This window comes from Thermobia domestica, chromosome 1 (genome assembly GCF_964235325.1).
Source record: "Thermobia domestica chromosome 1, izTheDome1.hap1.1, whole genome shotgun sequence".
Taxonomy (NCBI): domain Eukaryota; kingdom Metazoa; phylum Arthropoda; class Insecta; order Zygentoma; family Lepismatidae; genus Thermobia; species Thermobia domestica.
The window spans coordinates 341,028,202-341,053,884 of NC_137454.1; the positions used below are offsets into that span (position 1 = coordinate 341,028,202).

At 35.6% G+C, this 25,683-nt stretch overlaps 1 protein-coding gene across 2 annotated transcripts in view; it reads right to left on the minus strand.

Moving 5' to 3' along the window:
* Positions 1-25,683, minus strand: part of LOC145663712 (uncharacterized) — a 404,258-nt gene that overhangs the window by 15,303 nt on the left and 363,272 nt on the right. For both annotated transcript variants that reach the window (XM_081729804.1, XM_081729801.1), the window contains exon 4: positions 6,412-6,715. In XM_081729804.1, coding sequence (XP_081585930.1) covers positions 6,412-6,715 — 304 coding nt within the window. The remainder of the gene's footprint in view (positions 1-6,411; positions 6,716-25,683) is intronic.

A 25,683-nucleotide genomic window follows, 5' to 3' on the forward strand; every position in this document is an offset into this window, starting at 1 on the left:
ATACCGTCACCAAAGGCCTAGCATATCTTCCGCCTCGCTGAAGCGGTGTTTGACCCCAGTTTGAACTCGTACAGCATACACGCCCTTATGACGCTCTGTGGAGGTTCCATGTTCACTCTGTCCTTACGCAAGTTCAGGGTGTAACTGAACTGCCACAACCAGGTAGTATGTTGGATATATCCACACCAACAACTGACTTTCGCCTTATCTCCACTCGCATTCAATTCACAATGTGAGGGCAAATTGAACAGAGACCTCCAGAAAAAGCGACAACACTTTCTTGGTTACCTTTATACTATGTCTAAAGCAGTTGTACGCAACTACTGTACTTGAAGATCCTCTCTTATAGTTTTTTTATGTACATAATTATATATTAGACTTATTAGACTAATCCAGTGTTGATTCTTAGAGACATTTGAATTCTTTACATTTTATATGATGCTGTTTTTATATTATAATAACAGTATACTGCAATTATACTCCACTACCAGTGATGCAAGAATATTAAACAAAATCTTGTAGCGTGTTAGTATAAAGATATTCTTTGTTAGTATTTGTTGTTTGTTTCGTCGCTCCTCTATTTAATCTTGTTTCTAATACATTTTAACTGTTTTGTAAAATAAATGTTCGTATGCATTTTTTCACACTACTACAATAAATTGATATCTTATTTTACTTCCTATGAAGCAGGTTTTTGATCTAGATATTTTCAGGGGTGGTTTATAGCGCAATATCCTTTATTACACTATGTAAAATGATTCGTGGTGGACAATATCTTCTCCTTATACAATGGCGTCGTCTTATGTAGTTCACAAGATCACGTAAACCACAAAGTTTATTGCTTCTTAAGATATATAATACTATTTAGAGTATTATATTATTTTGTTGTTTCTTTCTTTTCTTTTCTTTCAGACTTTCACGTTTCACTCAATACAACTGTGTAAAATTCATGTTGTGCTTGCTCTTTTTTTTTTTTTTTTTTTTTGATACATTAAACTTACAATAAAAACAAAAGTTCTTTAGAGTGAGTAAGATGTAATAGATGAGTTTATATTGTCCATGGAAAGGCTCAAGTTCATTTATACATTCTTCCAAAGCAAAGTATTGCGTCACAATCTCGAAAGGAATTTTACTTTCGACCGATCGTTTCCACCTACCACAACTCTCTTGATCAATGGCTTATCGTTAGTTGTTTTGGGTGCTGAGCACGAGTCCTCCTTAGCAGGGAAAAGCAAGCAAAAAGAGCAACTGTTAGTCAAATACAATCTCTCCTTTGTAATTCACCCGGAGCACGGAGAATGGCAATGAATTGGAACTAGTGCGGAAGACGACAGAGAGCACAATTCTATAAATTATTACGAGATAAGATTTTCAATACCTGATTTTATTTTGGCCATCATTTGATTCATTTACGATAGTCCATGATTGAATTGTATGAGATCCTACAAAAACTCGTTGTATGCCTAAAGCAGCGGGTAAACTACAAGTAAACTAACAAAATATGTTAGGGAAATTCTAAAACTAAAACGACATATAATATTGAATTTCGGTAATTCTGTATACTATCATATCATACTCACATGAAGATGGAAAAATATTACATTCAAAAAATTTATTTCCGTCACTATTGATACATTAAGACAGGCGTGATACTCGTAAGTATTATTATCTTATATCCAGTGTAAAATTTACCTATAAAGATGATAAGATTTGTTAGAAGCAAGACTTGCAAGACTTGCAAAAGCAAGGACCAAAACCAAAACTGAGTGTACAAGATCAAGACCGTATTCGCTCATCACTAATTATTGGTTAATTTATAAATATATATTTGCTATTATTTAATATTAATTTTCATAGGTTCGTAGTATTAGCTTTTCCTTACATACTCTCCCAATACTAGACTATAGATAATAAGGTTGTAGAGCAGTAATCATTGATTCTGTTGAGCTGTTGCAAACTACTGCATATCATTTACTACATTGACGGGTTGTGAAAGTTTACAAAGAAGTTAGGTCAACATCATCCAAAGTTAATCAGAAGGCGAAAAGTAAAACGCGTACATATCGAAATTTTGAAGTGGATGTACGAAAGTAATAAATGGCTGACAGATTATGAAATAAAAATGTCATTGTTTTGTTTTCCTTGCTTGTTATTTGGAGGTGTTTCGCGGTGGACCTGACCAGGTGTATGAATGAAAAAGTAAAGGAACATGATGACTAAATAAACACGTTAACAATACGTTGAATTTAATTAGTATGAACGCTCCAAATATTTTATCACAACCCGATTGTAGTTATTACATTTCTATTGAGACTCATAATAAGCTTGTTGAAAAAAGTCATATTCGCTCACTTTTGATTGATTCTATCAAATTTTGATGAGTTTTAATTTGCTCTATTATTATTATTATTATTATTATTATTATTATTATTATTATTATTATTATTATTATTATTATTATTATTATTATTATTATTATTATTATTATTATTATTAAGTGTTCTGCTTTCTGGCAGCTCCTGGGACTGAGCTTTTTTTTTTTAACTTTTGAGATTGGAAATGTTTCTTCCACGTTTCTCGATCTTCAGTTTCTTTTAACTCCCAATATTCTATTTTTCAAGCCATCGATCAGTCGTGTTCTTCTTCCTATTCCTCACTTTCCTTCCATCTTTCCCTCTATGGCGGTATGAAGAAGACAATTTCTTTGCAAGATATGTCTAATCCAATTGGCCTTCCCACGAAGGATGCTGACTAAAAGCGTCCTCTTTTCTTCTATCCTTTTTAAAACATCTTCGTTTGTTAATCTCTCTGTCCATTCTATCTTCTCCATCTTCCTCCAATGCCACACTTCTCAGCTCTCTAAATATTTCTTCTCTAACTTCCGTAGTGCCCAACTCCCTGAACCATACAGTTCAATTCTCCATATAATATTACAGCACTTCATCAACTTCTTCCTTAACCCAATATTAAACCTGCTAGATAAGAGTGATCTTTTCTCGTTGACTACTTCTTTGTGTACCCGATCTCTTTGCTGCAGTACGCATCTCTCGTCAAAATACTTCCCAGATATTTGAAATTATCGATCTCTTCAAGTTCTCTTTGTTTTGTTCTGACCGGTAAGGGCGTGTTTCCATGGGCTATTCTCATGACTTTTGATTTTTCGATGTCGATTTCTATTCCATATAGTTTCTCAGTGTCAATTATTTTATCATTCATCTCCTGTAGTCGTTCTTCGGTTCTAGCTATAATAACCACATCATCTGCAAGTAATGCTATAATAACCATTATGAGCCCGATCTTGTTAATGATCTTCCCTTGAATCTTGAAATCTCCAATTAATACTTCCTTCATTAAATACTCACTGCAAATTTTGAATAATTTTGGGGACATATTACATCTTTGTCTGACTCCTCTTTCAATCTCCATAGTTTTGATTTCTTCTTGATTCAAGCGCAACTTCACGCGTTGTCCTATGTACAGGTTGCGACTGAGTCGTCGGTCTCTTCAGTTCATCCCGATTTCGTTTTTAAGTATTTTCAGAAATTTGGTCCAATTGACTCGGTCGAAAGCTTTTAGCCACTCGATGAAGCACAACGCTTCCTTTATGTGATGAATTCGTTCTGATATAATTCTTATCAACCCAATAGCATCTCAGTACGCGCCTCTGGCGCGGGAAACCCGGGTTCGATTCCCGGCAGGAGCTCATGTGATTCGGATTCCACGTTAATCAGTAGGTCCACGTCTCATATAGCCTCGCTGCTGAAAAGGGACGTTAAACTCAAAATCAACTCAACTCAACCAATAGCATCTCAGGTGCTTTTTCCTTCCCGGAATCCAAATTGATCTTCCTCCAATATCTCTATGTCTCCATTATGAGTCCGAATATTCAGATAGTCTGATATATTTCCGTGGTTTGGTTGACTTCATTAAATATCTTGCCCTCATCGTTGATCTGGTGGCTAGTGTATGTACCTTTCGTGCACAAGGTCCCGGGTTCCATTCCTGGTAAGAGAGCATTGAACAGACTACAATAGTTCTCTTTATTATTATTATTATTATTATTTTTTTTTATTATTATTATTTTATTATTATTATTATTTGAAAATGTATTCTTTTCCAGTGGTTTCCTTTAAATTTCATTAGGATCTGGTGATAGTCTTAGGAGCTACACCATAAAGTTTCTCAACAGCTGACAGTATTAATGACGTAATTAACCGACTTCATTTGCGTGCATGTTCACGTATAACTTCAACATATATACAAGGTGTTTCAAAACAACATCGATAACGTTTGTGAGGTGATTCCTGACACCAAGATAAGATGAAAAGTATAGACCAACCTGGGTGCACAAATGCTTCCTTTCAGAGTTATAGACTCCCGAACACATGAAAAAATGAACTTTAAAGGTCCATATCTCCAATACTATCGGACCTACCATAGTAGGGTCAAGACTTCACTTAGGAACTAGTATGTGCCCTATCCAAATAGCCACGTTTCAGAATCCTGCGGTACTTCCACAACAATTTTTATACGGGTAGTTGGTGAGTACTTGAAACTATATGCCCGTTGCCAAACTCACATTATAAAAATTGTTTCGGAAGTACCTTAGGATTCTGAAACAAATATTTTTGGATAGCGCACATATTAGTTTCTAAATGAAGTCTTGACCCGACTACGGTACGTCCCATAGTTTTGGAGCTATGGACTTTTAAAGTTTATTTTTTCATGTTTACGGCAGCTTATAACTTCGAAAGGAAGCATTTGTGCACCCAGGTTGGTCTACACTTTTCATCTTATCTTGGTGTCAGGAGTCACCTCTCAAACATTGTCGGTGTTGTTTTGAAACACCCTGTATATACTGGTTTTGATTATTCCTTTTTTCTTTCAAAGTATATAGCTTCTCTCTGGTCCCACATAAATCTTATCAGGATCTGATGACAATCTTTGATCTAAATCATGAAATTCCACAACCGCTGATAGTTAATACCAAGCATACGTTCACGCATAATTCTGTAATGCGTAGACATTTTGAAAAATATATTTGTTCACACATGTTTGGTAGCTGACTCATTTTATATAAGTTAGTATCCTACCTTTAGTTCAGATATCTAACTAAACTACTGGAGCAGCGAAGAACTGGAAAAACTAAACGAACTTAAAAGAAATATAAAACTGTGTTTTAAAAACACAGTAAAAAAAATTAGAAAATACCTGTATACACTTGTTTAAAGAAAAACAATATTAACAAATTTCAATAAAAGCGCTAAATGCGGAAAACAATAAAAGCGCTGAAAATAGGAAATAATAAAGCCCTTAAAAGCAGAAAATAGCTCATTACTAGTATCTGTATATATATATATATAAATGAAGTCTGTCCCAAGCCGAACAAATTAATACCTAATTTAAAATAACTTTGAATGTCAATTTTGTCAATCATTAATTTCGTAACTTGGTGCAAACTTTAAAAAAAATATAGATTATAGTAATAAAATATATTCTGCTTTTAAGCGTTTTATTATTATTATTATTATTATTATTATTATTATTATTATTATTATTATTATTATTATTATTATTATTATTATTATTATTATTATTATCTGCTTTTCAGCGTTTTTGTTGGTATTTTTTTTAATATAAAAAGAACGTTCTTTTAAACTTTGTCTCGTCTTACATAGTATCTGCTGATCAAAGACATAAAAACAAATCAATTAATCGTGAAGTGTGTTGAAACATCTAAGAGCACACAGCTAACGCCTATATTAAGGATATTTCTGCAACCTCATTTGTCGCATTGCGAGCTGCAATTATGCCGTGAACAAATTTCAGTGGAAACTAAAAAAGCAGCATATCTTGCAACCCAAGCATACGAGACAACGTATATTTCGAGTGTAAAGCAGACAATGTTATAATGGCCATGAGGACTCGTGAAACTTGGACATTACACCAATCACTCGGACTCCTGAAACTTGGACTCGTGATTTACTTTGTATCACATGTGATGCATCGGAAGAATTCGACACGATTCGTGAAGCTGCCTTCCGAACGCACACTTGTGAAAACGTGAAACAACAGAAGTGTACTAGCCATGTTGCCAAATTTAGAAGACATGGCGACGGGCAACATGAAAACAGAGCATGTTTTCTTCCTAAAACTATTTGATTACAATGCTGCTATAGTCTTGGAATATTCTATAGATAACCAAAGATGAATTTTCATGAAGTGTTAATCGTACGCTCAGATGACGTTATAAGCAAATTTCTGATGAAATTATAATATGTAATCCACTGTGTTAAAATATCCACAGTTGAAATTTGTTCCCCTGAAAGGATAATATAGAATTAGTAAATAATGGAGGAGCATGGAGCCAAGAAAGGGGCTGACCATGGACGAAAACCAGACTTAACTTACCTTGATAAACTTCATATTCCTCTCCTGAAGGCAGGTCACTGAAATTATCTTTATAGAATGTGTCATCTTCTTTATTATTGTTGTTATTGTTGCCTTCACGTTTCACGGGATTCGTTGGCTTCTGGGATTCCTCGCTTAAGGTGTAGTAGTCGTAGTCATCATAGGTGGCAGCACTTTCCAAAGGCTCTTCATCTTCATTTTGTTCTCCTCCCGGAGGATCATCTTCTTCGTGAGAGTACACATATTTTGTCGACGAATCAGATTTCGTCTCCAAAGTCGTCGCATTCTCAGACGCTGATGATTCCTGAAAATACGCGTGATTAGTTCGACTAACATTTGTTTCCTGCAGTAGTCAGACATTTAGTATGATGCTAATCATACGTCAAAACGTCTCTGCATAAGGCAGATTAGATTTATTTAAAAATAAAGTTCATTGATGCTTGGTGGGGTAAGTTACTTAAAGTGCTGTACATTTGCAACGAAGACTTTAAACAATAATATATATATATATATATATATATATATATATATATATATATATATATATATATATAATAAGCCTTATGCAGAGTCGCTCTGACGCGTGATTACTGCCATACTAAAGCGTTCAACTAACATATGTTTCCTACAGAAGTCAGGCCTTTAGTATGACGCTAATCATACATCAAAACGACTCTGCATAAGGCAGAATATGATTAAGGATATTTGTTAAAATTTATAGCGCTACCTTCACTTGTTTTTTTTTAAATTTTGTTTTATTTTTCCTTCAGTAGGAAGAAGTTAGATACAAGGAACTTCTATACTGTAGAAAGAAGAAATATATAAGGCACGCCAATAGAAAGAAGAAAGATATAAGGAATTTCAATACAGATAAACTTTAACAGAAAAAAGAAAGATACAAAGAACTTCAAAGAAAGAAAAAAAGATAGAATAAATAATAATATAATGGTAAGAAAATTACAATGAATGCTATAGACAGACACGTAGACAGAAATTTATTTCGGGAGGGGTTCAAAGCTTTTGGGAGGGGTCCAAATTCAATATGAGTATATGAGGATACATTATATTGGCATTTGTAAAAATCATTGCTAAAATTAGATTAAATTTGCTGAAAAGTTGGGATTTCAGGGGAAGTCTGAATCCAAGGACCAGGGCCGGATTAAGGAGAGCTTAGGGGGCTGTAGCCCCGGGCCTCCAGGTTGACGGGGGTCTGCAATCTAGTCAAAATCTCAGCTGGCTGTATAAAAAAAAAAAAAAAAAATCAATCATCTTCATAAGGCAAAATATGACCAAAAATATGAAACATATTCCCTTAACTTTCCTACTATACTTTCACAGAAATATATTAGGCAAAAGAAGCACGGCCATATATTCTTCTAGCCCGAGGCCTTCAGATGGGTTAATCCAGCCTTGCCCAGGACCTATAGAATAGATATTCCTCAATAACTGGGCGTAGATACTCCGAACTTCAGATAGAAAGGATATATTTTATTTAGCATAATTCACGTAACGAATTTCAAATACGATGTAATAGAAGTAATACTAGATGATTTGTCATCATTATAGTATAACTTTATCAACCTCAATTCAACTTCACTGAATTCCCATTGTTGGTTTGTTGAAGTTTATTGTCTCCTTTCAGCACCGCAGCTATATAAGACATGAACCGACACTTTAAAGTGGAATCAGAACTATCAAATGCTTTCAATACTCTCCTACTTGAACCCAAGCCGGGGCTGATATATAGGCGTGCGCTTCCCACTAGACTAGTGGGAATGGCCTCACATAGCAGAATTGTTGTTTACTACTTTTCCTTTAATTTTGGAATAATTACAAAACGGAAAATGTAATTTTCATTAGATCTGTCTCCTCTCTTCCAAAATCCTTGTGATGCAAGTGATATACAAATCATATCATAAATAAGAATAAGGAAATTAAGCAGGGGTGCCCACAAGGGGGGGCTATGACGCAAACTGCGTTATTGAAATATTTGGGGGGGGTTAAAAATCTATATAAATATGTTTGATGAGGGGGGGTAAAATTAATCGAAAAGAAGATTTTTTTTCATGGAAGAACACCTACGGATAGACAGTTGGGGGGTGCGTCATGGACATAAGGGGGGTGGGCACCACTGAATTAAGGGTGTTGATCCGAATCTGAACAGCATCGCGATGTGTCGAATCCTTCCAAAAAGGATATTTTTCTCGACGCTAGCACCAGACAGGTCATTACATCTATAGCGATCAGGTAAATCAAGGTAACATCCAAATCTAATGGCTTCTTTTGTTTTTTAAAATACATGATATTACAATCGTTAGAGACGTAAAAAAATGGATGCCCTAGAAACCATTGAAGCGCGTGATTGAGTATTGAGTGTCTTATTTCACAAATTAAAATTACAAATAAGGCTTATAAACCACACTCATCCTCTTTGTCCGGATGTGTTTATATATACTACATACATCCTCAACGAAATGATCGGCTGTGTTTATATTCCACATCTGTCTCGAAAGGGTTAATATTTACTTAACATCATTAAAACGTGACATCATGACCAACATCCAGTGCTCACTTTGGACTAACCTCACTGAAACTCACGTTCACATTATTTCGATCTTACACTTACAACATCATTGCGACCTCACGCTCACAACATCTTTTCGACATCATGCTCACTCGACCTCACACTCACAAAATCATTCCGACATCACGCTCACTTGGTCTCACGCTTACATTATGATTTGGAACTCGCGCTCACTCAACCTCACGCTCACTTTGTGTTGTTGAGGTCGAGTAAACGCGAATTCCGAACTTATGAGCGCCGTCCTCGTGAGTTCGGGCACCTTCGGCTATAGGATATACAAAACGGTAAAAGGTGCCCCATTTGGGACATGTACTATAATGCTCAGGGCCTAGGTGGGGGTAAAGGCACATATAACATACTTGTTAGAGGTCGACATATAACAGAGATAATGTAGTCAGTCACTTTCTACAGGCTTCCAATTTTACAGAGGTTTAGTTCCTGAGCCACATTGGAACGATGGTAGAAGGAGAAAATTTTCCCCACTGGAGATCAAGCCTGGGCCGCCTAGTTACTAGGCAGCTATATTACCAACTACACTACCGAGCTCTTTCTTTGAAATATGTTTCTTGTATACTGTGCACGGGCGTTTGATACAATAAATGTTCAACAAAAGAATAACTTTCTTTAATATATTCTTTAATGTAAATGATTTAACAAACTCGCACTTTTCTTTTTTAAGTAGCCCCTACTAGCTCCCCATTGTCTTCACAACGCTGTGTGGGTGTCACGATGTCATATCATGTGGTGAGTAGGAACCACTGGCGCAAATCCCGGGGGGACGAGGGGGACATGTCCCCCCAATCTTGGCCCTGGGGGGGACTGTCCCCCCAATAATCTGACGTGAAAAGTGCTTTTCTGGGATAAGTGTGATTATTTGTGTTCGACTACCACAAAGAAATATAACATGAAATAGATTTCTTTTGGCTTTTCCATCTTTCAAACTGAATTTCGTGCTGTAGAGCGTTTAGTAGTCTCATCAATATGTATTAATTCCACTTCCGCTACTTGGGCACTAATTGCAATAAATGCCAGAGGAAGATATGCACCTCTCCTCATACTGGAAAGTTGTCTCAGCTGTAGGTACGGGCACAAATTCCGGGGAAATAGGGGGACATGTCCCCCCAACATTGGAACTGGAGGCTCTCCCAACAATCCGATTTAAAAAGTGCTTTTTGCAGATCGGTATGATGATCTGAGTCCGGCTGCCACAAAGGAAAGTTAGATGAAATTGGTTTCCCTTGGCTTTCCCATTTTTAATGAAAATGAAGTAATGCGACTGTGCGTAACGTAACCTCATGTGAAATCTTATCTCCTCCTCTCCCCTAGGCCCGAGCATACGAAGAGTATATAGACTACCCAATGTCAGTAGAACCCATCTTTTCAGTAAATGAGCATTTCATCTATTTGTAGTATCAGCCTAGGCATCTACTCATGCTTCGTAAACTAACTAACTCTATGGCCTATGGAACCCGGAGGTTCAATACCGCGTTCACAAAAGCTCTCCACTGACTTCTATCCTTAGCCAACTGGATCCAGTTTCTACTTTGGATTCCTATTTCTGCGAGATCCATCTGTCCTCCAATCTGCGCCTTGGTCTTGCTAATGGTCGTTTTCCGATTGGTCTTCCAGTCAAGACTTTGAAAGCGTTTCTACTTTCTTCCATCCTAGCTACATGACCTGCCCACCCAAGCCTCCTAGACTTGATGACCCTAACAATATTTGGTAATCCGTATAAATTATGTAGTTCCTCGTTGTGAAGTTTCCGCCATTCCCCATTCCCGTTCCTCTTGGGTCCGAATATTCGTCTCAGGATCTTGTTTTCAAATACTTTCAGTCTATGTTCTTTCCTCAAAGTAAGCGACCATGTTTCGCAACCATACAGAACAACAGGCATGATTATCGTTTTATATATCGACAGAATATATAAATTCCTCGACAGAATTAGAGGCAACAAGAGATTTTGAACTGAATAATAACAAATTTCCTGCTTTTATTTGACATTTAATTTCTTCGTGAATATGATTTTCTTTGTTAATATTGATCCAAGAGGATATTTGAAAGTATCCACTTTATCAAAGGTATTATTTAAGATTTTAACGCAATCATAATTTGCCGTATTACGGTCCCGACTCACTTTCATGTATTTAGTTTTCTCTTCATTTACTTCTAAACCCATGTCCCTGCAAGCATTTAATAAGACCTCTGCATTTCTTTCTATTGTTCTCCTATCATCCCCTACTAAATTTACATCATTAGCGTACGACATAGCCTGGTGAATACCATTCAACTCTAGGCCCTGGTTGTTATCTTTGATTTTGCTTATAATGTATTCCAGACAAAGTTAAGTAATAATGATGACAACGCATCTCCTTGTTTAAGGCCATTCTCGACGTGAAAGCTCGTGGACAAAAAATGAAATTCATTCGGTCATTTCATTCGGTCAAACTATCAGGCTAAAATATGATTGCAAGCAAATACTGCCATCATGGATATTGAGTATCCCGAGGAAACTGGTGAATGGAGAATGGATGATTCTAATCTCAAGGTTGTCTGGACAACTAAATCAGCAGTCCCACAGGTATGCGTAGTTTGGTTTCGTGCGGATGTAAGAAAAAGTGTCATCTGCCGTCTTGCAAATTCAGGCGTTAAGAGGGAGAAGGAGTGCGCCATAGCGGCCGGAATATTGGTGTTCAATTTAACATGGGATCTCAACCATTTTTTAGGCAAATCACGGTTTCATTTCGTTCTTTCGCAAAAATGTCTCAGTAGCGCACTAAATATGATGCATCTCATTTTAAAGGTGCAATTTGAACGCTGTGCGTGATATTTTCTTCTTATAAATACAGATAATTATAATCCAAATTCCCATAAGAAAATGATCAAAATCAGACGGAAAAGTCTTCTGTTTTTTTACAGTAAGGAAAAGAGCTAAAAACTCCGGACTTTTTAGAGAATGGAGTACAATCTTTGTATTTGTGCGCTACTGTACTATTTTTTCGCTGTTTCCAAAGACATCCATTTCACAATCGATGAGAAATTATATCCTTCATAATTGAATCTACAGAAATCAGAAATCAGATTTTTTCGTGTTCACGTACTTGGCCGTATAACTGCTAGATGGCACTATAGTCATTCCTCATCCCCCTTTCCTTCTCAGCGGGAGCCAGTCCTTTTGAAAATCTACTTTGAACTTCTTAACAGGGGCGGGAGGAAGGAAATCATTGTGAAGAACGGAAACTTCAAACACGAGGAATGGCAAAATTTATGACCTCTTTGGTTGATGGTTTCTGTTTCAGCAGTACAGTGTGTTTGTAGATGGTTTCTGTGAGAAGAAGTAATTTGTGCTTGTAGCGATACCTGTGCTTGTAGTAATTTGTGCTTGTCGAAAGTCAACCTTTCGACAAAAATTTGTGAAGGAGAAGCCGAACCAAAGTCTTCGTTTATCTATTCCAAGAAAGAAATGAAAACTTCCTGCAGGCTAAGAATATACATGCAAGAGAAAAAATAAGATACATTATTATAATCTTTAGGATAGATTAATTCCCGAAATATTCTTTGTTTACCTGTAAAAAAATCAAGAATAATATGGTATAAAGCTCTTTCATCAGCTTCCATCGTACAACATACTAGACACACACATTTTTATACATACATACTTGTACATATATATATATATATATATATATATATATATATATATATATATATATATATATATATATATATATATATATATAGTGGCGGATCCAGGATATGATCAAGGGAGGAGGTAAACCATAGTTTGCCTCTTTATCCAGAGTAAACAGGATTGAAGCCCATTTTATCCAGTGTATACCTGAGCGTCAAGGGGGGGGGCTATAGCCTCTATAACCACCCTTGGATCCCGCGCCTGTATATGTATACTATTTACAGTGCTGGAGTTACGTGTAAGCGAAACGAGCTATAGCTTAGGGCCCCGCTCTCTTGGGGGCCCCAAAATCTAAAGAAAAATTGGATTTCTAAAATATAAGAAAATTTAAAAAATAAAGTAAAATTTATATATACGTAGCAACAGTGCTTCCTGCTGTGTAGCCTACGTTCGTGTAATTAATACACAGAGAAAAATCCGTTCTCCGGACAGCGGTATATTGTACAAATATACGGTATCCTCTTGCTCACTATAGAAATAAGTACGGAGCATAAGTTATCCGTATGCTACATAGGCACTGCCCTTAGATGTTACATCATGCCATTGCAGGATGTCTGACATCTAACAGTTTTCCGTATATCACATGCATATACTTATGTTTCCTTCGTCAGCTATATGTTATATACGTCCACTTGTATGTGAGATCCTGACCGCCTATATTGTTTCATACGGAAAGTACGTATAGATGGAACACTTATACAGAAAGTATTATAAAACATGCGTTTTCAGTTATACGTCTAGTGTACGTTAAGTCCAAAAACTACAGGAATTACGCATGTAACCTATCTTTTTAAGTATGCCACCTACATTTTTTTTTCTCAGTGTAGGGCTCCTTCTACCAGTCTGCTTCCTAAATTATCTCTAGTTTCTTCATTGCTGTATGTAGGGTGCGTATGTTCATCTGGACACATAAAGGACCCCATTACCTTCAACAGCTTGGGGCCCCACTAAACCTAAATCCGACTCTGACTATTTATGCATGTTTGCTCCCTCTTTTTTCGAAGCAGTGCTTCTTTGATATTGCTTCCAATTTCGGCAGGTTTTGCCAAGGGGGGAAGAGTCCTTACTCATTCCAGGCATTCAAACTAGGGACTGGACTACTTGCTTCCAACATTCTGTCCCCCATGTTTCCCGGTCTGAATCAATTGTCTAAAGCATAAAACATTCAAATTCATATGTAGATGTTGCTCATCAGTGTCGACACCTAAATATTTCTCAATCAACGGTAGGGGTGTTTGGTATCCTCAATCTGTCTCCCTCTTATTAGCAGAGCGGTAGTAATATTCGGTAGTAATTCTTTTTAAAAAAATGTTTTTTAATGTATGTAGTAACGCATAGGAAACTAAATTTTAATATACCCTAGTAGTATAGAAACGTACCATACGGTACCTTACCAAAATAAACACCCTATGCCAAGGACCCAAACATTAACAATAATAAAAAAAGATAATAATAAACATTTTAAAGATATTCTTTCATTAATCAAGTTGCACTTAAAAGTTTAAAAAAAATGTTTATGCGTGACTAAAATAAAGGGATGCGCTCTCATATAGGCTTACAGTTACTTTATAAATTCTTAAAATGACGCACTCCATTCTTTTTATTTAGTCTTGCATAAACAAAATTATTTTTAACTTTTTAGTGGGAATTTATTAACAAAATAATGTCTTTAAAAGGTGTCTTATCATTTTTTTTAATTCGTTGGACACCTTTTCCAAATCCTAAAGTGATATGCAACCAGGGATACCAGGGCTGGTTAAAGGCTAGTATTTATTTTAGGATAAGGAAGTTGAAAATGAAAACATATTAAAATTTGCTTTTAAAAGAAATAGATATATTGCAAAGTATGAAAGTAAGAATGGAATATTGTATTGTCACCGGACTTACATCGCTCTGCAACAGTTCTTAGTTCTATGACGTCAGGAAATAAGTTCAATTTATACGAACACTTATTTAATGTTTAAAACAAACACCTGTTACATCCTTGTACACTCATGTCCAAAATGATTGTCGCATTTCTATAACTGTCTTCTTGTAAAAATATCATGTAATAATGATTTTGCAGGTGACTTTTAATACTGATACTATGTGTACAATCGGGAAATATATGTGGTAAATTTCATAGGAAAATACAGTAATTATAAATACGAAGATTAGAATGAGTAAAATAAAATGTTGCTAAATGGACACGAAAGTTTTGTTTTCGTTTTATTGTTCTTATTTACTGCTCTTTTGACATGAAATTTGCCACATACATGTCTTTGCCGATTGTACGCATACTAACATTATAAGAAATACCGGGTGAATTCGTTATCAAATTATATTCCTACAATAACATATTTATAGACATGCGACAATAATTTTGGACATGAGTGACACATCTTTTAATTTTATTGTTAATGAAGTGGTCTATTTCCCCCAATAAAAACCAACATCAAGCAGGGCATGTGCTCCCTCCTGTCCTTCTAAGCCGGCCCCAAGGCTGAATGTAACATTGCGGCTTTTTCCTGTTATACTAGGAAAAACTCAGGATGGTCAGCAACTGGTATCGAACCCAGGACCATTTGAATGTGAAGGCGAGAGAGAGGGTAAATCTGGTGGTCATATTTTGAAAAGAAAATAAGGAAATGGATTCCACTAAAAAAAATGATTCACATTGTCAATACATTTCAAATCTTTGTCTGGGTTTTCTGCCTTTCAATTCCAAGTTTTTTTTTTAAACCACGAAGGCTCTAAATAAATTAGAATATCGACTCTCCCGTGTGTGTGTGTGTGTGTGTGTGTGTGTGTTTTAATACTGGCATGGTTCTTCATTTTATGTCAGATTCTTCCCGCACTATTCTGTTATTTACCATAGGTAGAATCCTTTGAGAAAGAGACAGCCGACAAGTGCTTTAGTTCTCTATGGTATGTTTGTGACCGTTGTAGATATTTGAGTGGCTCTCTGACAGGGGGCTGACGGCTGATATCATGTTGGTCCCTCTTATTTATTTGTTTCTTCAGTTCTGTTTCTCTTTTAGCCAAAAGAAAAGAATTTCACTCTTCTGTCCCATTTACAGCCGTAACCATCTCTCTCCTACGCTGTCCAACTTTGACCACATGCAGGGGAAAATGAAGGAAAAGGACGGGTGCATTTGCTTTGACGGCATTTCAGCGACAACCCCATCTGTTGCCAAAATAAGGAAACACTTTGCTCTGCGATATCTTCGATTTGTCAAGGTCACTTGACTCCCACCGGCTCTTAAACTCCACCACAACTATGCTTGCCTACATGCGGGTGCAAAGGTATTGGTTGCCTTAATCCAACCGGAAAGGATTAATAGGAACAAAGAAATTTGTTTCACATTGTATTGCATCTAAGAAACTTGTCTGTTGCGATAACATGAAGTGGTAAGTGAACATATAATTTCTACAAAAATTGTTCTTGTTTCTATACATTAGTGAATATTGTTCTGATATCACCAAACTGTATAAGAGTCATCCGAGAATGTTACTGCTATGACAAATTCAAACAAAAGTGCATAATTTGATTTAAAACCTTGTGTGTAAAAACGCTGTGTCTCCTCTTAATCCATAATTTTACGATTTTTTCTTTCATTGAAGAAGCAAGATGTTTGAAGTGTTCATCCGAAAATGGTCATCGATGACGAAGGTTTAAGTTTTTAATATATATATAAGGTTTAATATAATGAGTGTTTTTGCGTGAAAGAGAGAGAGAAAATATTTAAGGATGCAAGATATCTCACCCCACTTTGAAACACTTGGAACAATTCTTGAATCACCGCGAAACCTCGTTTAATACTATAGAAAGTCGATCGGAAAACGAACAGTAGAATTTTATGCCCGCCATTCTGTTCCTCAACATTTTTGAAAACTCTTAGAGTGTAACAAATTAGTTAAACTTAAGAATTGACTCCAATACAAAATATTGAAAAATATACTGGTAAATAGGGCATTTCCCTGCAGATTACGAATGTCTTGTCAGCCGTTTTGATCTGTGTTCCCGTCAAAATTCAGCCTGGCATCCGGCAAGGTATGTTACAGGGACCTAAGTATCATGGCTCTACGGTGGATGCCTCCGTCTAATTCAATTCTTTGGAATCTTACGATAAAATAAAAATGAAGAGAAATGTACAATCTAGAAAATCGGAAGTTTTGAAAACATGTCAGACTATAAAACTTAAGATGGCTCTTTATGCATACACATTACGATTCAACCATCTTGTTTTCCGCCATTTTAAAGATATTCAGAACTAAATAGTTTGTAGAAACAAGCTTCCTGCGTATAAAAAGTGATATTTCACATGACAATATTAAAAATATATTAAAGAGATTTTTTTACATGTATCGCGTCCACCATCTTGTTTTCCGCCATTTTGAAAACCTACAGAGAGGAACCAATGAACAAATAGCTCTCCCCCAAAAACCCTAGGTTTGGTGCCAAAATATTGAAGATCCACCGCAAAATAAGGAAGTTCTTGTGTAGGATAAGAATTTGGAGTCCGCCATTTTGTTTCCGCCATTTTGGGCACTTTCCCCCAAAAATTCAGCCTGGCATCCGGCAAGGCGTGTTACAGGGGCCTATGTACTTTGACTCTACGGTGGATGCCTGTTGCTAACACGCAAATGCCATCGGTTGACAAGTACCGATAAAGTGGCCGGCTGACTATTTAAACATGCCTTAATTAATCTAATTAGCTTTTTCGGTATTCCAAATTCTGTAAGAACGTTGTACAATGTTTCTCTCGTAACTGAGTCCTAAACCTTTCTAAAATCAATAAATAGTTGATGTACCGGGGTATTGCATTCCCACTTCTTTTCGAGTATTTGGCGAATGGTAAATATTTGGTCGATAGTTGATCGATTTCGTCTAAATCTGCACTGATAATCCCCAATAATTTCATCTGCTTATGGGGTCAATCTTGCTAATAGAATGTTGAAAGGATTTTATGGTATGTTGATAGAAGAGAGATGCCTCGATAATTATTACAGTCAGTTTTGTTGCCTTTCTTGTGGATTGGAGCAATGATTGATTCTTTCCTCTCTTGTGGCAATTCTTCCTTGCTCCAGATAAGGAGGATGAGTTTGTGTATCTTATTCCACAAATTTTCGCCTCCAGCTAAAATTAACTCAGCCGGGAATTTCGTCTACATCCGGAGATTTGTGTTTCCTTAATTATTTCTTTATAGCGATTTCTACTTCTATTTGGTTGGGTTCTGGAATATATGGTTCTGCGGTGTCTATCTCCTTTTCTCCACGCACATTAGTTTTCGGCTGCGTGTTAAGCAAATCGTCAAAGAAACCTTTCCATCTCTTTAAAATGCTATCTGTATCAATGAGAACTGTTCCGTCAGCTTTCTTTAATATAAGCACAAGGGCGATAGCCTTTCTTAAATTCGTTGATCCCTTTATACATGTCCCGAATGTTTTTATTTTTACTATTATCTTCAAGTTCCTTAATTTTAGCTATCAGAAAATTGTGTGCCTTTGTTTTAAAAGGTTTGGAAGTTTCTCCCCTGATGTCTACGAAATTTTGTGTAGTTATTTCATTGGGATTTTGTAGCCAACGTAATTTTGTCTCTTTTATTTTCTCTGTTAGTTTAGTGCATTCCTGGTCGAACCATGATTTGTTCCTTCGTATTTCCGTGTGTCCCAATTTTTCTTTTGAGAGAGAATGCTTCGTAAGAAAAGAAAATAATTTAATTGCTGGAATATTTTTCACTATAATTTTAAGGTTACATCTGTTAACTAAAGAGTATATGACATGCGTCAGATTTCTATAACGATTCCTGTAATGCTATTGAGATTATTATCATTTTGCTCAAATAAGAGTATTGTTGCGTCATACGTAATTGATATGCTTTCTTCATAGTTTTGGGGGAAGTCATTATTTATATTATTATATTAGTATGAAACAATTTTAACGTGGATTTTTGTGGATGCATAATTACATACATACCAATTATAAATATGCATCTATTCAGATATCAGAATGTGTTCACACGGCAGTGATTCGTAATACTGATATGTTCTACTACTTCATCTACATCGCCTAATATATAATATACTCTACAACAGGTTCATCTCAGAAATCAGATTCATCTATCGTAATATGAGTTTCATCTCCCTTCCCTAGAATAAGCCTCAAATCTGCCCACCTCCCAATGTTGAAGACAACCAATGGCGTATTCAGGATTTTGTTTCGAGGGGCTTTGCCCAACACAGGAAAGGAAGTGGGCAATTGCCCACCTGAGTTGGAGAATTAAATATATTTTAATTTATGCACAAATTGAAGTTATAATGGCAAGAATTGCAGACGGATAAATCCTATATGATATGATACAAAAATTTAGGAGTGAATTTAACTTTATTCTGTTCATACAAGAAAAAGGAAGCATCCTCTTGGCCTACCTAATTTCCCGGGCTAATTATTCGCCCGTTTTCATTTTCTTTAATTCAAACATTTCCTTCTTTTAAAAATAACTAAACAATATAATTTTTCCTTTGTTATAATAACTTAAGTCCCGTCATGCTGACATTCGCGCAAGTTGGTGTGGAACACCAGTTTAGCTTATCAACTCCTCTTAATTTTGGTGTTATTGATAACGGCCGACTTGAATCACAACTGACAACGGTCGATAAAATATAAGAGGCGAAACGAAAGAAAGTAACGCTAAGAAAAAGAAACAGAAAAGTAGAAAGGACGAAAGAAAGAACAAAAGGACGTAGTTCTTACATGGAATGAAATTTGACAAACACAGTATTATTTCTGAACAAAAAGCATAAGAAAATGGAAAGTCAATGACATTTTTAGAAATGGTAAGAAGGATTATTGTTGTACGTGGAATGCGAAAAACTAACAAATTTATTTCGGGGGAGCTTGAGCCCGATAGCCCCCTAAATACACCACTGAAGACGATTCTGCTTTCCTGAACCTCCACAGCATTGTTTTTCAACTTCATAAATATTTTGAGCATCGCTTTATCTCTCTCTCTCTCTCTCTCTCTCTCTCTCTATATATATATATATATATATATATATATATATATATATATAATATGGGAAACATCTTACCCGTCCCCCCCAATGTTGAAGATAGATTTGCGCCAATGGTAGGAACTATCACTTATCTTTCCTCTGACCATGCCCGGCATTGTTTGACTCCGCTGACCGCACAACAAATGTTATTCAAGTCCAAATGGCGTATTGAGCTTCTTTTTTTCATGCATTTCAGTTATAAACGCCTCTACAAACTAATTTTGAATAACTCATATTACCATTCAACTAGTTTTATTTGTATTCCACACCATGTCCTTGCATTTGTATGTTCAATATCAAATTCTCTTATCTTATCTTCTTTACCATTATCGGTGTTAGTAATATGCACCTAAGAATGTGATGAAATTGAATTATGTATTTGTATCATTTGCATTTATTGGTCGAATTGCCTGAAATATAAAATTATGTTATCGAGAGAAAGTAGACATTTAATGTAATTAAGTCAAGATTGGGTATGGATAATCTCAAAATCGAGAAAATTAGAAACTGTCAAAATTGGGAACGTATGAATGTCAAAATCGGGAAAGAATTCCAGCGGTGAAAGAGGGCCAGTTACTCAGAAAGAAAAGTTGGGGAAAAAATAAGAAATTAGTAGAATGAAATGGTGTAGGATATATTTGGAGGGCGGCGGTAATTTTGTCACCGGAAATTTCGTCACGGTAATTTCGTCACCAAAATATTAGCATGTAGGTAATTTCGTCACGGAAATTTTTACATAGTAATTTCGTCAGTAGAAGAACATAATGTCAGCTTCAGCAAATATTAAAACCACAGGCAAAATGGGCCTATAACGGGTTTGCATATCATTATTTACAAATATTAGGATTTGCCAATATCAGAATTTTACGAAAATTTTCATCGTTCTTGTATTGTTCTGTGATTCTAAGCTCTTGGACCTTCCTCCATGTTGACTGCGTCAGGTGAAAAGAGTCCATTGAAAGAATATTATATTTCAAATCTGAGTAAACATTGGTAAATAGTAATTGGAAATCTGTTAAGAAAAAAATATATATATAAAGGAAGAATAAAAATAGCGTGGACAGGTATTCGACCAATCAGAGACAAAGATGTGTTTATATTTCCCAGTTTTAGCCAATTACACATCTTTCAGGTGTGTTTGCTCTGCTTGCTATTTAAGCACAGAAATGCTCACAGTGTAGAGTGAAGTTCTATACAGAGTGTAGTTCATTGTGATCGTTTTAATAGATTGAAGTTATTGTGATGCATGGAGATTATATACGAGGAGGAGAAAAATTGTGCTTTGATGGCCATATGTACATAGGTTCAAGAATTTGGAACATAGGTTCAAATTGCCATAGGTTCAAGAATGGCCATAGGCTTTGATGGCCATAGTTTAAAGAATTTGGACTCACAGAACGATGAAAATTTTCGTCTGTTTTGCGGAAAAATGAACGGATTAGCATTTCTTCTTATAGCGGATATGCATCGAGGAATACAAATACTAAGGGAGGAGGCTTCAGAGGAAGAGCTGGAACTTCTAGACTATTTTGATAGTACTTACGTGTCCGGCACATATCGCCGTGTTAAAACTCGATCTGGAAATATTCGTTTACGTAATGTGCCCCCTCCTTATCCTCCAGACACCTGGAATATTCACCAAGTCACCCTGAACAACAATCCTAGGACAAATAATATTTATGAATCGTGGAACCAGAAGTTTCATCAACTAGTAGGAATATCCCATCCAACTATTTGGAGGTTTATTCGTGGAATTCAACAAGATGAAGCAACAGTTTCAACTATGCTTCATCAAGATGCTGTGGGTCAACCAAAAAAAAAAAAAAAAAAAACTAAAAGAGCGTTTCAGACTTTGTAGAAACGGCTCCAGTTTTTGTGTTTAGCGTATAACGCTGGAACTAAAAGTTTGACAGATTTTTTTGCTTGGTGTTTTATTTAATGTGATGCACAGTAGAAAATGAACATGTAAAACGATTATGGTATTATAACGACTTACATTTTCTTTACTATTTTCTGTTTGGAAATTTTGATATTGGCAAAACATAAAATTTGTAAATAGTAATATACAAACTCATTAGGGGCCCATTTTGCCTGTGCTTTTAACATTTACTGAAGCTGGCATTATGATCTTCTACTGGTGTTTGTTCTTGCGTTGAGTATCCGAAACTTCGATTTTGCAGAGTACAATACCAACTGAATTGCTTTCCAAGTTTGATTAAGATCAGATAAGCTTTTTGGTCACTTAGTTTGTCTCTACTTAGTTCAAGAAAGATGAAAAGATAACCGTGACAAAATTTCCATGCTAATTAATATTTCTGTGATAGAATTACCGAAAATTTTCTCTCTTATCTCAGACATAATATTTAAAATAATATGTAACTATTTATTTTATAATCTAAGCAATTTTAAAAACTTTTTCGAATTTATTCATTGTGTCATGTTCAATAAGACACTGGTCATTTTCGGTGACAAAATCACCGGTGGTGAATTTACTAAGTCAAAATTTTAGGTGACGAAATTACCTACATGCTAATATTTTGGTGACGAAAATTCCGGTGACGAAATTACCGTGACGAAAATTCCGGTGGCGAAATTTCCGGTGACGAAATTACCTAAGTTCATATTTGGATATGTATATATGTATTTTTGAGAAATGAGAAGATGTATATAAAATGTGTAGTGTGAAATTTCCACTTAATCCACTTCCTCTTCGCACCACACTAAAAAGATGTTATCACTTTCACTGCCGCCGCCGAACTCTACAAAACCATCATCGATATCAAACAAACTCGAAAATGATTAATAAGTTAAAACACAAACATTAGGCCTATTCCACTGTAGAGTGTCAAGTTATACATTTTCTACCCAACATTTCAAACTTTCAACGCTTTTTTTTTAAATCTCACTGAGCTTCTAGAAAATATACAAAAATATGTTTTATGTTCAAATATTCGACAAACAGGGTTGCTAACTCTGGAAAATTAAAAAAAAATGGCACCCTGTCAAAATTCCCTATGATATAGGTCTAAATGTGAAGTAGCTCTGTTCGGACCCATCCATGAAAGGAAATGTGCTTTCGTGAACAAAATTGCTTTAGCGCCTATATTCTGCATATCCTTAGTACATTCACTAATAAGCTTAATAGATACAATGTACTATAAATGAGAAACTGAAATCGGCAATTGATCATTTTATTGTATTTACCAGTAACTGCTACTTCTTTAACATTATCGAAACAGACGAAGTAAAACATAATCTTTACTGTACATGACAATTTTGGGTTTGGAAAATGAAACTTATTCTTTAAACTTATAATTCAATACAGGAAATTGCTTTAAGAAGTTCTTTTTCACTTCCAATAAATATATAAAATTTCTTACAATTAAATTTAAAATTTTCCCGGATACAGACCCTGTTCATCTAAACAGATGAACAAAATATATTAATCGTAGATAGATAGTGAAAGGTGACAGTTTGGATTTACAGAATGAAAGTTACTTTTTAAATCTACACTTCGAACTAGATGAAAATGCTTCGAATTAGATACAAATTTTAAAAACGAAACGGTCCTAAAGGAGCGCTGGTAAGAAGTTCGTATCGGTCACTGCCTTTAATCAAAATAACAGCAATATTTCCAACCAGGCCGGTGAAAAACCGGCCAGTTGGCAACCCTATCGACAAATCATAAATTCTTTTTATACACAGTAAAAAAATAGTTGTGTTAATTCAACTCAATTTTAACACAGGACAGTGGTTCAAGCGTGACTACTACTATGCGGTGTTAGTTCAACACATACTCCGCGGTGTTGGCGTTTAACACAGGGGATGTGTTACGTCTTTAAGACACAACCGGTGTTGAGCCATGCCGTAAGCGTTAATGAACCACAAAATTACTCCCCCAAAATATGTTAAATCGCCTATATGCGTAATGTGTTTACATTATGCTGAGTAAAAAAATGCGAGGGGGCACGAACCAAAAACCTTTCAATTACTAGCCGCGTGCTCTTCCGACTTGGCCACGGAGGCGATGAAGAAAACGTCGCTTGTAGAGGGATCAATTGTTGAGGTCTTTTGAATTTGGCTAATCAGAGTGCTCCTTTAAGCCGCGTATATTCGACGATAACCGTTCGAGATAGATAAAATCTGCTCGCCATGTAGACCTAATTTTATAACAAAATGACGACTGTCTTTTTACTTTATTTTATAGTTCTTCCATATTCACTTTCAAATGATAGGCGCCAGTTGCCATCTAATAAAGTTAATGCGTTTGTTGCTTCTAGTACACAATCGCTTAGAAAAAGAAGCAATAAATGCATCAAATGTGGGAGATGAATTTAGAACACCTAAATGGCACATGCCTAGCACATGTTGTGTTGTTAGGGTTTCTTCAGAAACATTATGTAAAACAATTGAAAACACATCGCGCGTGCGTATACCTGGATTTGTTTAAGTATTTCTTTCTACTGTGTTTGTCTGTAGCTTCAATTCATAAGTCTATAATTAGATGACCAACATATTTGGCCATCACGCAGAAAACAAAACCGAAGATTCTACACTTGTGTTAATTTAACACACAGGCTGTATGTCATTTCAACTACCGGCATTTGACATACAACAAATTGAGAGTGAGTTGTTCTAACCACTTGTTTGTGCTATATTTTAACACAATCATGTTAACACATAGGCATGTCGTTGAAATAACAACGATTTTTTACAGTGTACGCTCGGGAGCAAAATTCCATTTTCGAAATCAGAAATTCTGTTTATACGTTCGAGATATTCTCTTGTCAAGTACCGCAGAAAGAGAATAAACCTATTCAGAAACCCAGAAATTACGATATTACGTTTTCACTACAACAAACAAGCCTCATAGATATACATATGTATGTATGTAAAAAAAATCATATAATGCATAACTATATTAATTGAGATGGTACTTCGTAAGTATTGAAAGCTTGAAAGCAGAGTGCAAATATTTATTCAATTAAAAATTCAGAAATAAAAAGTAAGAATCTCCGATGAAAGAATATCTATATGATCTAGAAGTCCATGATCCAATTCAGTTAAGAGAGTAAGATTCTTCTTCTTGACTACGGTTCACTGAACACAAATAACACCCCATGATCACCTTTTAATGATGTTATACCATCAAACTCAATCCTTTTGGACTTAATTGGTATGGGAAGAACGTATAAGCAGATTCAAATACTTATATTCTTTTTATATTGAAACTGGACGAAGAAAGGGAAGATATCAAGAGAAAGTGAATTAAGAGATGTGGGAAGATGAAGTGTGAACTGAAAATAACAACAGCAACAACAAAAAAACGAAGATGTGTTCATCCATTACATGGCGGAAGTTGAACAATACTCATTTTTTCTTTTTTTCGAAAGGGATTCTCAATGTTGGCAAATACAAACAGTTGGTGGCAGATGCTGAACGTGTTTTTCGCAGCCACAACTACTGGACATTCCCTTTCGTTGCTACTGTTCTACCTTAAAACATTTTCTTCTTTCTTTCGAAAGGAATGATGGTAGAATGAAAGTTGATGGTGAAGAAATGAAGACAACTTTTCACCAAATCCAATGCCAAGTGACTGTTGTATAAGAAGAACACCGTTACTAGATTCCATAACGCGTTATCACGATGTTTGTTGAACTGAAGATGAATTGCATTGCGAAAGTTGTTCAATAAAGAATATTTGTAAGAAGTATTACTTTCAGAAAATGTACAAACCCCAGGAAAAGTGTACATTACCATACACATTATTATGTTAACCAATAACTTCGAAACAAATTAGCCAACAGTGGAACACAATTGAATCGATAGTTGCAGAAAGCATGTGACTTTATTTTCTGTTGCTTTGAAATATTAAGGAAAAACTATTTAAGTCAAAGACTGCAGACTTTTCTTGACCTCAACCTATAGTTCAATGTTGCGTTTACATCGTTATAAGACCTCC